Source organism: Myotis brandtii, unplaced genomic scaffold (assembly GCF_000412655.1).
Source record: "Myotis brandtii unplaced genomic scaffold, ASM41265v1 scaffold61, whole genome shotgun sequence".
Taxonomy (NCBI): Eukaryota; Metazoa; Chordata; class Mammalia; order Chiroptera; family Vespertilionidae; genus Myotis; species Myotis brandtii.
Window position 1 is genome coordinate 1,411,477 of NW_005370318.1, and position 17,732 is coordinate 1,429,208.

Here is a 17,732-nt window from a genome sequence, read left to right on the forward strand (position 1 = left end):
TACACACACACACACACACACACACACACACACACAGATCTCTAAAAGCACTTTTCCATAAGAATACAATTATCTAATTTATCATTTCAAATGAGAACATAATATTAAGTAAATTGATATAATAACTTTGAGATTTCTAACTGATTGATTGTTTAGGCTTCTTCCCAATTTTCTGATATCATAAATAGTAAAATAATAAATACCTTTAATATATCAAAAAGTTTTTTTTCCTTCCTTTGTATTTTTTCTTTAGGATAAATTTCCTCAGGGACTTACTAAGAGTATGTGCATTAATATGGTTATATATACTTCCTGTTAGAACTGTAACTAATTTATACTACCCCCAGCAATGTTATGAGGTAAAGATCCTCCACAATTTCACAATAAATATTACCTAATGATTTAACAAGTAAAACAGTACCTTTTAGGTGTGTATTTAAGACTATTACTAGCAAGATTAAATATTTCCCCATGTTTGCTATGACTAACCTTGAATAAAAATATATTTCTTCCCATTATATAATGTAAATGCTCAATATCCTGCATTAAAATATTCTTTTAAAAAAATATTTTTATTGATTTCAGAGAGGAAGGGAGAGAGAGAGAGATAGAAACATCAATGATGAGAATCACTGATCAGCTGCCTCCTGCATGCCCCCTACTGGGGATTGAGCCCGAAACCTGGACATGTGTCCTGACCTGGAATTGAACCGTGACCTCCTGGTTCAGAGGTCGATGCTCAAACACTGACCTATGCCGCCTGGGCTGTATTAAAATACTTGTTAGCCCTGGCCAGGTGGCTCAGATGGCTGAACAAAATGCCATATACCCAAAGGTTTCGGGTTCAATTCCCAATGGGGCACATACCTAGGTTGCGGGTTCAATCCCTAGTCTGGGAAAGTACTAGAGGCAACTAATCTCTCTCTCTCTCTCTCTCTCTCCCTCTCTCTCTCTCTCCTCCTCTCTCTCTCTCTTTTTCTCTCAAATCAATAAACATATCCTAAGTGAGGTTTAAAAATAAAGTTTTTTATATATATATAATAGGGATTTTATCCTCATTTATATGATAGGGATTATAATTCTTATTCATTTAAATAATTAGTCTTAAAGAAACTAATCCTAAAATCCGGTGGTTTGAGGCAGTTAAAGTTCAGAAAGAAAAACTTGGAAGTAGTAAGACTTATAGAATCTTTAGATCAAAACTGAGTGAAAATTATGATCATTCATTATGCTCCATCAAGTATCTGACTCTCTTCTTTCTAGTTTACATCCACCACAAAACAAAGTGGTTAAAGACAGGAAGAGCTGAAAAGTAAGAATATAGTGAAGGTTTTGTTACAGACATAATCTATAGTTCTGAATACACACTTTTTCTCTTCATTAATTCAGATACTTACCCAGGAGGTAGAGGTTCTGGTCTATCCCACGTTGTTCTTTTTTCAATATGATCTACATAGTAAACTCGCCCGTGCTGGTCCACTCTCTGCTCCCAACTTAAACACAAAATTAAAAAGTCTGGGTATGGTACTTATCTTTAATCCTGTCTTTGCCTTTTTGTCTTATATGACCACGAGAGGCTCAGTGCACGGATTTGTGCAAGGGGGGGGGGGGGGGGGGGGGGGGGGCCCTCGGCCTGGCCTGCGGGGATCGGGCCAAATTGGCTCTCCAACATCCCCCGAGGGGTCCCAGATTGCGAGAGGGTGGTTCTCGGGTGACACACCCCGGAATCAGGCTCCCTCCTCTCTGGTTCTGGGTGCATTACCTGAGAACCGCAGCTGCCAAGTCACTGCAGCTTGGCAGCTCCTGCATTGAGCATTTGCTTCCTGGTGGTCAGTATGCATCATAGCTACTGGTCAGACGGCCGAACAGTTGCTTAGGCTTTTATATATATAGAATATTATAGAACTGAGGCAAATAAGCATGTCAGTATATCAAGAAGATACGAAAAGAATTTAGGAACAGAATCAAGAAATGTTATACTGAGAGTGACGCATAGTGGATGAGATCTCCTCTGCAGAAGTATCAAGTATCTGCTCTAGGAGAAGCCTTTTATTTCTAAAGAGGCTTGAAACAGATTCAGGAAACAGTCTGTCTCAATCTGGTCAAGGTATATGCAGGACTTAAGTGGAAAAGAAAGCTGTAATTAAAACAACGAAATCTAAAGAAAAACTAAAGAACTACTAACTGAAAGACAAAGAATTATTTGGGTTCTAGAAACACTGAAATCAAAGAGTAAGAATTTATCAGATGTGTCAGATATATCTCTGCAATGGACAAACTCATTCTGAGTATTCTAGTCTCCTTGGTAAGGTTTACCTCCAAAGTAAAGAAGACTAAACCATCATAGCTTAGAAGTACCAATAACTTCTAAGAGCACTCAGTTTCTCTTTGGTAATCCCTTGCACAAACAACTTTCTAGTTTGGCTTCCCATGGAGGCTTTCCAAAAAGGAAAACGGTCTAACTACCCACACAAATCTATATATATATATAAAAGCCTAAGCGACCATTAAGACCAGTCAACTGAATGACCAGTCGCTGTGATGTGCACTGATCACCAGGAGGCAGACGCTCAATGCAGGAGCTGCCCCTGGTGGTCAGTGCGCTCCCAAAGCCGGCCAACCTCCTATGGTCCCTCCTCCCTGCCAGCTGGCCTGATCAGTCCCGATTGCCAGCCAGGCAGAGGGACCCCACCTGTACACAAATATGTGCACCGGGCCTCTAGTAATATATAATCTATTTACCAATTAAAATTCTCAACATGAGAGCTTATTAATATATTAACCAGCCCTAGCCGGCTTGGCTCAGTGGATAGAGCATCGACCTGCGGACTAAAGGGTCCCAGGGTCGATTCTGGCCAAGGGCACATGCCCAATTGCGGGCTCGATCCCCAGTCAGGGGCATGCAGGAGGCAGCCAATCAATGATTCTCTCTCATCATTGATGTTTCTATCTCTCTCTCCCTCTTCCTTCCTCTCTGAAATTAACAAAAATATATTAAAATATATATATATTAAACAGTCAATTAATTTTGATTAGCATTCTGAGCTCTGGGTTAATTTAAATGCCGTGTGTGTGTGTGTGTGTGTGTGTGTGTGTGTATGTGTGTGTGTAAAATCTATTAGAGTATTATTAATTTAGTGATTAAAATAGGATTATGAGTACTAATTTTCTCAGTTTCCTATTTTATTTTAAAAAGTGATTCTTTTTTCCCTTAAAAAAAGCAATCTGAATTAGGTGACTATATTACTACTTGGCCTTGGTTAACTTTCTATGGTTCAGTCTTTCAGAAAAAATAAAAATAAAATAATAATAGTAATAATTAAAAAAAAAAAAATTCTTCCACTTTGCCCTGGAAATGAGGGTAGAAATTTCAAATATGGTGAGCTTTATTTTGGTTCATTTTGATTCTAGATTCCCACCAAAAACAATTACAATTGTTTTAAGACAGTATTTTAAAGAACAGTATTATTTTCTTTATTAATAAGTATATATAGATGCCAAAAGAAAATAAATATTAACCAAAAACAGTTACTCACCCAGGTGGTAGTGGAGCTTGGGGTACAGGATTTAATGGCCTAGGGCCTGAGCCTCCAGATATAGTAAGAGGAATTATTAATCCAGATGTTGCTCCCTCAGACGTATTTAAATTTGTATTTGTTGGAGGCAGAGAGCCTGTACTGGAGCCATCACTTTCAGAAGGGGCAGAAGGTGAACCATTAACAGAAGCTATAAAAGATTTGGAAAAAACAGGAAAATAATCTTCTATTTTCAGAAATCAGGATAAATTTTTAACTTTAAAAAATGAAGAGGTAGATGAAGAATATAAAATTTAATATATAAATATGTAGGAAAAGATTACTAAAGTAAATTAAATAATGGGAAAAAGCCAATGGTCCCACTAAATAGGCTTGTTTACATTTTTTAGGCTGTCTACCCCATGTCCTATTTTAATTATGAAGCACAGATCCTGATTTCCTGATTGCACAGAAAGTAAAAACTCTTAGAATAGGTAAGTGTTGGTATTGCATGGTATTATTAAGTTCATTTAACAATCTTCCAGATCCTTAAAATTGTCTTTCTTATGACACCTTGCAGATTAGAGGTCAATTTTTGATGTTAATTATAATGGAAGACCTGACTAATAAACAATACTATTCTTATAAATAGTTGTTAAGTACATATTACATCTTCAGGAAATACTTATTGACAAAACAATTCCTGAAGGAAGTTACCAATATTATGACAAAGTAGTATATGATCTTAGAGGCTGGGAATATATTGTTAACAACATTATCTACAGAAAAAGGGGGAAGATGTATAATTAAACACAAAGCCACTTAATGAAATAATTTGTGGACAATCAGTTTATTTTTCTAATAATATTTGGTTTAATTATTTTACATTCCCTGTCCACATACTAGCAGAGAAATAATAAAAGATTAAAGATTTGTTCTGGCTGGTCAGGAATAAAATGGATATTCTACCTGTAGATGTTTACACTTTTATTACATGAAGTATGTTCATTTATTGTATAATTTTTGCTTTAAAATCTGAATATCATTTAGCATTACTTGCCATTTACTAATTGTCTTTCTAAAGGATATAATGAGAATAAGCAACCAGATCTTTGATTCTATGGCATACTAATGTCCACACAGATACAAACCCTGACAGAAAGATGCAATCTTATCTGTACTGCTTATGTATAATAATAAAAGGTAATATGCTAATTAGACCAGATGACCTTCCAGACAAAGCTGAGGCTTCGAGGGAAGCCCGGGTCCCGGGTGCCAGAGGGAAGCCGGTGTGGCAGCCAGGGGAAGGAAGGCCTACTTTTGCACGAATTTTGTGCATCAGGCATCTAGTACTTTATATAATGTACATGTGATTTTTATTCTGAATAGAGCTCATGCCTCATTAACATCACCCCTGGAGGAAAAAGTTAGGGAAAAGGCAAGTCTTAGTTACTTATAGAAAGATCATTCTTGGCCAAAATCTTTAATATAAAATTACAGCTAGAAAACCAGTCTACCAGGGCCTCTTTACACTTACCTGAGGATCAATTCCCAAACAGAACATTACTTACAATCACAGTATAAGAGCTACATCCCTAGTATATGGCTGGAATACACACCTGGTCTACGTGGGGTAGGTGGAGGTGGTCGTGAAGGTCTTGGAGGTCTAGAAGGCTTAACACCGCCATTTGAGAGTGATGGAGAATTATTCCCATTGACCTTACTATTTTCACCAGACCCTGCATCCTCAGGGTCGTCTGATCCATTTGTGTTCACTCTGGGTAAGAAGCGGGTAAAGGAAAGGGAAGGGGGGAAAACGCTCTTTTAATTTAGCAAAAACTAGCAAACTTAAGAGTTTTACAAGTTTGTGAAAAGCTTTCTAACTTCTGGCTAGCTTTATCAAATACATAAACAGCCTTTGGGTAGGGTCTTACATATAACCCTGAGAGCCCATTCAGAAATAGAATGAGGAGCCAGGGAATAGAAATACTTGGGACCATTCAACATTATTAGGTACACTAGTGTAGATTTCAAATAAGTCTGCTGAGGTCCTATGTAAGCAGAAACAGAGTCAAATTTTCAAAATCCCAAATGCTTTAAGAAGGGCACTATTTTATCAGACGCACAGATAACTTCATAATTTCCTTGATTTCCACTAGCCTTTAGGTTTAGGGCAAGTTTGGGGCAGGGCTGAGTATTCCATGGTAGGAGAAAGAACTATACTTACTTCCCAGGGCATGCTCTCCTCCCATTCCAGCAAATGGTAAACAAAATGTTCAAAGTTAATGATTAATAGGGGAGGAGTCCAAATACCTTTTTTAAAGGAGCTATCATTTTTTCAAAGCAATGACATAAATTGGAGGGCAAGAAAGAGGGGAGAGGACACTAACAGGAAATGTCATTTTGAACTTAACTACTACTGTCAGCTAACTACAGGCGATTCCTTTTCACAAGTGGAATGTAGTTATGGATTAGAAAGCAAAACATGAGTTAGCCAGTTTGCAGATGTCTCAGCTATAAGCAGCAATCCACTACATAGTATTAATCCATAATCCTGGACCATAATCAAAAACAAAATAAAAGCTAATAGATTTAAGAAACCAAACTAGAGAGGCAGCACCATGTATTAAATTATTTCAAACTATGTTCCCAAAAGCACTTTAGGGCCTTTCTTCTTAAAGTATGGTCTTTGAACCAGAAGCCAAGGACAATACATATCAGCCTGTTAGAAATGCACAATCTTGGACTCCACTCTTGACCTATTATATCTGAACTAACAATTTAACAAGATCTCCAGATGATATGTGTAAACAGTAGAGTATGACAAGCAATGCTTTGGGGATTCCTCAAATGCTTATTTTGAATAAAGGCAATAACTTAGTAACTGGCAATCAGCACCTGGTTAGTGTTAACTGCCTGCAGGAAGGCCAAGACACCCCAGAATATAAAGTAAATGCAGGAAGAGTCAGTTTTGACACTGCTCCCCTGCCCCTAGCTGATGAGGTTCCAAACCCATTTTGAGTCTAGACCACTTTGAGACTCTGAGTATTACCTCTTCATACTATTTTAAGAATTTACTATTTTAAAGAAAGATTCTTGATGCTTTTTAAAAGATAGACAACTAGTAGAATAAACCAAAAGTGGGAAATTGAAGTTTTATTTTTAAACTTATCTTTATTGTTGAAAGTATTACAGATGTCCCCCCTTTATCCCCAACTCCCATTCCCTCCCCAGGCCTTCACCCCACTATTGCCTGTGTCCATGGGTTATGCATATATGCATGTAAGTTCTTTGGATGATCCCTTCCCTCTAGGAGTCTCAGTCTGTTGCATGCTTCCATGTCTCTGTATCTATTTTGTCATTAAATTCCACATAGTAAGTGAGATCAAGAGATATTTGTCTTTCTCTGACTGGCTTATTTCACTTAGCATAATATTCTTCAGGTCCTTCCATGCTGTCTCAAAGGTTAAGAGATAACGAACTCTCCAAAAGAGGAAATTAAAAAAATAATCCCATTTACTATTGCTACAAAAAAATTAAGATACTTAGAAATAAACTTAACCAAACTACAGAACGCTGAAAAAAAAAGACATAAATAAGTGGAACAATATACTGTGTTCATGGATTGGTAGAATTAACATCATTAAAATGTCCATACTACCCAAAGCAATCTAGAGATTCAATGCAATCCCTATTAAAATACAATGGAATATTTCATATATCTAGAACAAACTCTCCAAAAATTTATATGGAACAAAAAAGATCCCAAATAGCAGCAGCAATATTGACAAAGAAGAACAAAATTGGAGGGATCATAATACCAGATATCAAGTTATATGACAAAGCCACTATAATCAAAACAGCCTGGTACTGGCACAAGAACAGGAATATAGATCAATGGAACAGAACAGAGAACCCAGAAATCAACCCAAGCCATTATGCTCAATTAATATTTGATAAGGGAAATTGAGGTTTTTAACTGACTCTATTGACTAGTTATGTGACCAAAGGAAAGTTAAATCTCTCAGCACCTCAAAAGTCATTACCTGGAGTAAATGATTCCTAAAAACTTTCTCAACTACAAAATTCATAATAAATTGCACATACAGTGCTAGTCAAGTATTAAGAACACGTGAGGAAGAAAAAGCATTCAGGGCATGAGGTAAATCTGCTATGACAAACAAAGGGGCAGCTGAAACGAAATTCTAAAAATGCTATGTGTTTTTTGGGGGGTTATTTATTTTTAAGTCTTTATTTTTGAAAGTATTACATATGTCCCTCTTGTTCCCCCATCAACTCCCTCCAGCCCACTCCCACCCCCCACCTTCCGCCCCAGGCACTCACCACCCCACCGTCTGCATCCATGGGTTATGCATATATGCATACAAGGTCTTTGGTTGATTACCTCCCACCCACCAACCCAGGCTCTCCCTCCAAGATTCCGCACTCTATTCCATGCTTCCATATCTCTGGATCCACTCTGTTCATCAGTTTATTTTGTTAATTAGATTCCACGTATGAGGAAGATGATGTGATACTTGTCTTTCTCTGACTGACTTACTTCACTTAGTGCTATGTTCTGTTTTTGAGAACTAAAATCGTGGAGATTTTTAACATTCATGCTGTTCACCCTTCTAATATCTTTTTATTATTATTATTATTGATCTTAGAAAGAAACAGAGAAACAGAGAAACATTGATTTGTTCTTCCATTTATTTATGCATTCATTGGTTGATTATTATATGTGCCCTGACCAGGGATCAAAACCACAACCTTAGAGTATTGGGACAACAATTTTACCAACTGAACTACCCAGTCAGGGCCCACCCTTCTAATACCTTGACCTCATTTTCTCAACATAATCATCTGACAATCTATGTAGTATGACTCCTTAAATTTCTTTAATTCTTAAAATTGCTCCTCTTTGTAGATCTTAAACTCTGAAATCCCTCTATCTACAACCTTCTACCTGTCTCCTACTCTATCTTTTATTCAGTCTCATGATGAACTTTACCCCCTCTATTTTCACATTCCATCATCTCCATCATAGGCTATTTTCCCTAGTACCTTTAATTCTTTCATTCTTGTTCAATACTTCCCCCTCCCCCAAGCAATCTTTTCATTACAATTAATCCTTCATTTACTTTTTCCACTATTGCTCTCTGAGGACAAGAATGTTCCAGTTGATAAATCAGGTGTATTTTAGTAAATAAACTAGGTAAAAATACCAAATTAAAGGGGTAGGTAGGCTGTTCTACAAAAGCTCCTAATAAATTTTCCACTGGGCCTAGTAAGGAAAAGTCTTCAGGTATGCATTTCCAATGATTCACCGGATTAAAAGTTTTTGGTTTTTTTCCGTTAGTATAAACCAGCCCTGGCTGGGTAGCACAGTTGGTTAGAACATCATCCCAACACACCAAGGTTGCAGGTTTGATCCCCTATCAAGGGCACATACAAGCGTTTTCTCTGTCTCTCTCATCAAAAAGGAAAAAAAAGATGAAATCACAGCTCAAGTCTCCAGGGAGCTAAAGAATTAAAAATGACAGATGACTATGACAATTTACACCACAGGTTCAAAACACAAGGAGTGGTATACTGGTGTTAAAATTACCAGTAATAAAATAATAGCAGTTCAGTAGAACAAAGAGCTTTTTAAAGTCCTGTACAATTATACAGACCCAGGCAAAAGATTTTTAAACATTGAAATTGTGCTTTTCAGTCTGTATCTTTTTATTCTGGTAGACTTCAGTTTCCTAAAGTTTGATCATTTCAGAGACTGAGGCAATATGGGCTACAATTCACATTATTCAAATACTTCAATTGGCCTATCTTTACTGTTTGAAAATCAATCACTTTCTACACCTCTAATCTACTCCTAGCCACATTCCAAGTGCCCACTGAAAACCTTTTCAATCTCCCCAAATACCTAATCCCAATCTGTAAATGACCCTGACTAGGCCTCTTCACTAAAATGATTATCTGATATACTTCAACTTTCTTCTTTACCCTGAAATTTCTCTAATCATCTTCATGTTTGTTTCCCATCTTGGGATTGGGGGAATCTCTCTTCACTTTTTCATGGCTAATGTGTCTGTGTGTGCTTGATTTCAGCCTATATCTTCTAGGACTTTCTATCAGCATTTAACGCCTTTCTTGTATCTTTCATCATTTTCCTTCTTCTTCACCTTTCCTCTAAGTTCACAAATGCAACTAAACCCTGCAACTTAAAACACTTCTTCAATCCTAACTGCTCCTCAAATTGTTCTCCCATTCTCCTTTCCTTCATTATAATTTCTAAGTATTTATTTAGTGCATTTTAATTTTTAAAAGGTTTTCAAAGTGAAAAGTAATTTCTAATTATAAAATAGAAATTACCTCCAATCCTACATTCTGGAGATTATTACCATTAAGATATGGGAATATATCTTATCAGTACTTTCTCATTGGCTATGACTGTGATTCAGCAATGTATGTGATAATACAATGCTTCATATCCTAGATGAGTCCTTGTCTTCCTTTTGTTACTCATTATATACGAGGTATTTTCCCCAAATGATTAAAGAACATTTCTAATGACTGCAGTATACTCAATCATATGAATGTAATATAATAATTTTATTTTCTCTAGTTTTTTTAAAATATATATTTTTATTGATTTCAGAGAGGAAGGGAGAGAGAAATAGAAACATCAATGATAAGATTTATTTATCAGCTGCCTCCTGCACGCCCCCTACTGGGGATCGAGCCCACAACCCGGGCATGTGCGCTTGACTGGAATTGAACCTGGGACCCTCCAGTTTGCAGGCCGAAGCTTTATCACTGAGCCAAACCAGCTAGGGCTCTTTAGGGGATTTTTGGGGCAATTTTTATTTCCATCAGATAGACTGCCAGAATAGAATAGCTGGATCAAGGTATGCAAATATATTCAAAACTGAAATACTGATAGTTAAATTAAAAATACGTATTTTTAAAGGTAATAATTTATTTCTCTTCCCATTGGCTAGATAAGAAAATGCTCAGTTCACCATAAAGTTTTTAAATATTTTTAAATCACTGTCAATTTGGTAAATAAAAATGTTAATGTTCACCCTGGCTGGTGTGGCTCAGGTTTGATTCCTGGTAAGGGTACATGCCCAGGCTGAGGTTCAATCCATAGTCAGGGTGCATGCTGGAGGCAACTGATCAAAGTTTCTCTCTCATATTAATGTTTCTCTCTCTCCCTCCCCCTCTCTCTAAAATCAATAAAAACATGTTTTTTAAAAAATATTAATGTTCAACAAAATTTCACTTACAGACCATTTGCGTTTCTTCTTCCATAACTATATATGTCTTTTGTACATTTTTCTATTGCATGAGAATAGTTTTCCTTATCATTTGGAAAAGCTTCTTATAATAATCTGAGGATATTAAGTTTTTATCTTTCATATTGGTTAAATACGTCATTTGCTTTTAATTCTTTATTTTTTAAAATATGAAAGTTTTATATTTCTATGTAATTAAATATATTAAAAAGTAAGTTAACCAGTCATATTTTCCCCTGGAGGTTTTATAGTTTCATTTTTTTAAAATCAATTTTAAAATCAACCTGGAATCAATCTACTCTGATCTTGGGATGAGCTGAAGCTCTAACCTGATTTTTCTTTTTCACACGTCCAATTTTCCCTGAATTAATTAGTCTAACACCTCACTCTCTTATGCAGTATTTGACGAGTGTAAAATAACCCATCTCTTAAAAACATTTTTTTCAACTTCTGTGACAATGCTTTTCTAATCTTATGCTCCCACCTCTAACCACTCCTTCATTTTGTCCTTTTCCTCCCATTCACTAAATATTGGTCCCTAAGGTACTATTCTTTATTTTTTTAAATAGATTTTATTGATTTTTTACAGAGAGGAAGGGAAAGGGATAGAGAGCCAGAAACATCGATGAGAGAGAAACATCAATCAGCTGCCTCCTGCACACCCTCTACTGGAGATGTGCCCACAACCAAGGTACATGCCCTTGACCAGAATCGAACCTGGGACCCTTCAGTCTGCAGGCTGATGCTCTATCCACTGAGCCAAACCAGTTAGGGCAGGTACTATTCTTGTCTTCCTTTTCCTTCTCTTCAGATTTTCATCTATAGTCTCAAATTCCATGATTTCAAAGATTATCTCTAAAATGATTCCCAAATCAGAAATCTCTAATCTTTGTCATGTCCCCATCTGAATTATCAAACTAAATGCAGGAAATATTGGCTCTGTGAATGACATTGCTATCCTCCCAGGCAATTTAATTTTTCTTCTCCCCTGTGCCTCTTGACACTCATTATCTAAGTCTCACTGATTTTTTTAGAGAGAGAGGGAGGAAGGAAGGAAGAAAAACAGAAAGAGAAGGAGAAACACACACCCCAACTGGGAATGAGGACCAATCCTCTAACCTAGGTATGTGCCCTGATGGGGAACAAAACCTGAGACCTCCAACCAACTGAGCCACTCCACCTAGGGCTCCAACTTTCTTTCTTTCTTTTTAATCCTCACCAGAGGATATTTTTCCACTGAATTTTTAGAGTGGAAGAGAGAGGGAAAGACAGAGAGAAACAGCAATGTGAGAGAAACACATCAATTGGTTGCCTCCTGCATGTGCCCCGACCAGGGCTTGGGCCAGGATGAGCCTGCAACCGAGGTACATGCCCTTGACTGGAATCAAATCCGGGACCCTTTGGTCCGCAGGCCAAGTATCCACTGAGCCAAACTGGCTAGTGCCCAACTTTCAATTAGTCTACTTTCAGTCAAACACTGAAGATTTCCAATAAAACACACTGTGTTCTTCTCCAACCCCATGATTATTTTCCTTCCTTCCACCTAGAACTCCTGCCTCTCTCCAATTCCCCCAAGACATGCATACCCAAGTTATAACTATGCCTTATGATCTTAGGTCAAATGCTATTTCTTCCATGAAGCTTTTATATATTTTATACAATGATTTACATTATTATAATAAAATAAAAAGTTCAAAAAAGATTCAAACTAGCTCTCAAGTAAAAGAATATGGGATGAAGATGCAAGCCTGAATTTTCAAAAAACAGACTTTGTTATTTAACTTGATAGATTTCCCATAATAATTTGTTGTAATCTAAGAAACATGTCTTGCCCTGGCTGGTATACTCAATGGTTAGAGCATCAGCCTGAGCACCAGAGGTTTGATTCTGGTCAAGGGCACATACCTGGGTTGTACGTCTGATCCCCACTCCCAGCAAGCAACTGATAGGTGTGTCTCTGTCACGTCTATGCTTCTCTCCCCCCCCCCCCCCCCCCTCCCCTTTCCCTTCCACTCTCTCTAAAAAAAATCAATGGAAAAAGTATCCTCACGCCTCAGGTGTCTTTATATTAGTGCAGCAGCAGCAGCATCACCAGGAAACTTGTGAGAAAAGCAAATCTTGGGCTCCATCCACCCCAGATGCAACTAATCAAAAACTGAAGATGAGACTTAGCAATCTGTGGTTCAACAAGTCCTCCAGTAGATTCTAATGTACTCTGCAGTTTGAGAAGCTAGCACTGGTGGTTTACTTTAAGTTCCTTTTTTTTAAAAACTGTTTATTGTTGAAAGTATTACAGATGTCCCCTTTTTATCCCCATAACTCCATCTACCCCATCCCTTCCCCACCCACACCACCCTACCTTCAGCACACTATTGTCTGTATCCAGGGGTTATGCATATATGCATATAAGCTTTTTGCTAATCTCTCCCCACAAATTGTGTGTGTGAAACTAAAACCTGAAAATGGGATTTTGAAAACCAACACTGGAAACCAATACATCATTTAGAACTGTCAGTGGGAACTCATCACACTATTGTCTTTACTACTCTGGCCAAGTGGTTTAGTAAGTTGGAGCATTCTTTCCATACACCAAAAGGTTACAGGTTCAATTCCCAGTCAGGTCACATACCTAGGTTGAGGGTGAATCCCCGATTAGTGCATGTACGGGAGGCAACCAATCAATATTTCTCTCACATTGATGTTTGTTTATTTCTCTTTCTCTCTCTTTCTTCCTCCTTCCTGCTCAAATCAATAAAAACATATCCTTGGTGAGGATAAAAAAATAAATAAAAGCAATTAGTTACTGCCTAGCCAATGTGGCTCAGTGGTTGCACACTGACCTATGAACCAGGAGGTCACAGTTTTGATTCCCGGTCAGGACACATACCCAGTTTGCAGGCTCAATCCCCAGTAGGGGGCATACAGAAAGCAGTGATACATGATTCTCTCTCATCATTGATGTTTCTATCTCTCCCTCTCCCTTCCTCTCTGAAATCAAGAAAAATATATTTTTAAAAAACCCAATTAGCTACTAATTATGTGATACTGTAGCTTTGTTCCTGAGAAATATAAAACATCCAGACATGCTATGGGAGGAAACAGACCAACAAGACTATAATGATGATACACACAGTGCTTGAATTAGGACATAAAGATAAACAACCTAAAGCTGTTTAGTAAACTTCTTAAATGATAGCTGGGGCAGGGAGGAGCAGAAGCCATTGTTCATCGGATATATTAGTGCCCCTGCGCGCACGCGCTTGCGTGCGCGTTTTCTCTCTCTGCTTTTTAGTCATATAGTTATAAAATCTGCAAATAAAAGAAAAAGGGGTAAAGCCAGTCGTAGCCATAATTGTTATGTAGTAACTCTAAACAGCATTTGACAGTTTACAAAATGCATTTCAAACCAATCATCTCAGAGATATGCTCTCTGAAATAAAAGATAATGTAAAGGAATTCATACTTAACATAAAAGACATGCTCAAGCCCTGGCTGGTGCTCAATGGTTAGTGCATCAGCCTGCAGAGTGAAGGGTCGTTGGTTGGATTCCCCGTCAAGGGTACATACTTCAGTTGCAAGTTCCCCCATCTTGGTAGGGGTGCATGTGGGAGGCAAACAATCGATGTATCTGTCTCACATGGATGTTTCTCTCTCTCTCTCTCTCTCCCCACAACCTTTCTATCCCTCCCTTCCACTCTCTTTAGAAATCAATGGAAAAAATATCCTCGAGTGAGGATTAAAAAAAGAAGAAAAAAGGGCATGTTCAAAACTAGTCTGGCAGTCTCAGAAATCTAGAAGACACTGTACCTGAGATTACTTATAAACAATGATTCACTTGGGAAGATGTAAAACACTGATTAAATAAATGGCATAAAGCTAGGGCTATAGCAATGCTTTTGCAAGAAATTTAGACTTGTCTAGAGTGGTTTCATAAAGGTATTATAAGAGACTTGCAAAAATGAAACAACAGAGTGGCATAACAGAACCTTTCAATGGGCACATAAAATTATATCACACTCTCATTTATTAATGCAAAAATATAGGTTTATTATACAAAACAGGAGTTAACTGACCAAAGCAAACAGAAATATTAAAATATTTTTATGGGGAAAATTTTTATAGGGGAAATTTCAGGAATTCAAGAAATCTTCTATTAAACATAAAACTAAAAGAGGCACAAAAACATAAGTTATCCTCCAGTTTACAGAGACATTTATGTAATTTTAAGAAACGTTTCTGTTGCTTTTTAATCACAGTGAGAAATAAAATAGTTATTCTTCTCTGGCCAAAAAGTTACTACCCCTTAATATCCTATACTTCTTTTGATATTAGAAGATGATTCTTTGTCACAGTAGTGACTTTGTGAAGGCAGATCTCCATTATGTAAAACACAACAGCTTTATAAACTTTGATTTTCCTAAAAATCTTAATGAGTCATCTTTTTTAAACTTTTTATTATGAAATTTTTATTCATCACAAAAGTAAATAGAGCGCTGGCTGGTGTGGCTCAGTTGATTAGGTGTGGTCCTGTTTACCAAAAGGTTGCTGGGTTGTGGGCTGGATCCCCGGTGGGGGATCATGCAGGAAGTAGGCGATTGATGCTACTCTCTCACTTCCATATTTCTCTCTCTCTCTCCCTCCCTCTTCCTTCCTCTCTCTCTAAATATCAATAAAAATATATTTTTAAAGGTAAATAGACAAGTACAACAAAATCATCTCCTTTCCTAACTTTATCTCCCATTGCTGGTTTCCAGAAAAACCAATAAACACTACTTTAAAGTCTATTAAGTCGGTTAACACAACCCAGGCATTCAATAGTTGCAGGCCCTAGACTGAAGGCAGATAGGCACATGAAAGCGCTGAATCTAGGCTAAGAGCAAACATCTGGTTCAAATCTCTGCCCCTGCTAATGAAGGCCCAGGAGATATTATAGCTAGTGGTGAACTTCATATGTACCCAATCCTTATATTTTTAGCTTTCCTAGAAAATAAATTTAACATCCTAGTGATGGCCCTGGGATTCTGAACTCCTTGCCTTTGAAAAAAAAAGCCAATATATTAACTTTCTACAAGCTGAAGGAAGTATTAGCAATTTGGGTATCCCTGGCCTACACCAGAGAACTGCAGTCAGATAAGCTAAGAGTCCTGAATCTTTCATAAATATTTCCTTTCTTACCATGAGCCCTGAATTTTTTTAAAATATATTTTTATTGATTTCAGAGAGGAAGGAAGAGATAGAAACATCACTGATGAGAGAGAATCATGGATCGTCAACCTCCTGCACACCCCCCAGTGGGGACTGAGCCCGTGACCCAGGCATGTGCCCTTGACCAGAATGGAACCTAGGAACCTTCGGTCCACAGGCCGACGCTCTATGCACTGAGCCAAACCGGCCAGGGTGAGCCCTGAATTTTTTGACAGTCATTTATTCTTATATCAATCTGAACTTGAAGTTTTGACTAAAATGAATATCTTTTTCTGCATTCTTAATAAATAAGTAAAATCTTACCTTGTTTCCTCCTTGGGCCTGGAGCCATCATCATTCTGTGAAGCACCTTTAACATCAATAAAATTTAGAGAGAAAATGAGTTTCAAAGTGGTTTTCATGTTTTTCCTAAACATGGTATGTAAGCAAAGCCTTTTATTAAATCTTTCTAGTAAAGAACATACTAGAATTTAAATTGCAACGTGACATTTAAAAGGAATATGTGATAAATATTAAGACTGAAATAAAAGTTTTACCAAAATTTTGTGCAAATGCGGATTACATGTAAGAAATATTAATTAACCAAGGTATATCACTCCTGGGCTACTTCTGCCTTTCTTAAAATATACGTTTGCTTAATTTGAATACAAATCTAATTATTTTTAGCCATTTTTGTATTCCAAATATCTTACCAAAAAAGTGCTGATCACCAGCAGAATAATTAATAAAATAGGTTCTGAAAACAGAAAAACCAGTAACATATCTCTAGTACTGGGGCCTGGAAAACAGCTTCAAGAATAGGAAAGGCACAAATGGGTGTTAAAGTAGCCAAAAATGAATGCTACGATGGTCACACTTTCTTCAAATTTTATTCATGGGAACTATCTCTAGGATTCAGTAAGGGGCTGTCTACTATAAAGTATAAAACATTAGAAGAAGGCTACTAGAGGTAGGCACACTGCCACAAAAACAAAGAAGAAAAAAACTATAAAATGAAGAAACAAGAACTCAAGTTTAACAGTCCAGGTCCATTTAGTTAAAGAACAATAGCCCCTTATGAATATGGGCATAATTTCAAACAGTGAAATAATCACTTTATTATTCCAAAGCATAAGTAATAGATTAACTCCTTATGAGATGCTGAGTCACCACTATACTACACAGCAAAGTTGGCAAGCATCTCATCTGGTATACAAATATTACATTAAAAAAAATAAATCTTTATTGTTGAAAGTATTACATATGTCCCCCAAATATTGCATTTTTTTTAAAATGGTAGAGATGAATAGATAAAATGTGGTATATCTATGCAATAGAAAACTATCTACACTAATAAAAGAGAAACATGGTAATTGGCGTACGACCGCTACCCTTCCCATTGGCTAATCAGCATATCCTTATGCAAATTAACTGTCAGCCAAGATGGCGGCCGGCAGCCAGGCAGCTGGAAGCGAACATGAGGTTTGCTTGCTCCAGTGACTGCAGACTCCAAGTTCCCCGCCTGACTTGCCGGCCTCTGAGCTGGCAGTTTGAAACATTCTAACAAATATAGAAGGCCGGGATCTCAGAGCTGAAGTTATACATTCTTTCGATTATAGTGCGCTCAGCAGCGGAAGCCTCAGAGCTAGAGCCAGAGCTAAAGCTGGCCCAGAATAAAATTTTAAAAAAGAGAAAAAAAGGAGCGGTTGGGAGCATCAGTCAACAACCGCCA

At 37.3% G+C, this 17,732-nt stretch overlaps 1 protein-coding gene across 4 annotated transcripts in view; it reads right to left on the reverse strand.

Moving 5' to 3' along the window:
- The window catches only part of ITCH (itchy E3 ubiquitin protein ligase), a 120,405-nt gene that overhangs the window by 49,004 nt on the left and 53,669 nt on the right, over positions 1-17,732 (reverse strand). For 3 of the 4 annotated variants that reach the window (XM_005879788.2, XM_014550677.1, XM_014550678.1), the window contains 4 exons: positions 16,325-16,379; positions 5,135-5,292; positions 3,537-3,726; positions 1,398-1,493 (listed from right to left, as the gene is read on the reverse strand). In XM_005879788.2, coding sequence (XP_005879850.1) covers positions 1,398-1,493; positions 3,537-3,726; positions 5,135-5,292; positions 16,325-16,379 — 499 coding nt within the window. The remainder of the gene's footprint in view (positions 1-1,397; positions 1,494-3,536; positions 3,727-5,134; positions 5,293-16,324; positions 16,380-17,732) is intronic. The other variant, XM_014550679.1, reaches the window with a different exon arrangement.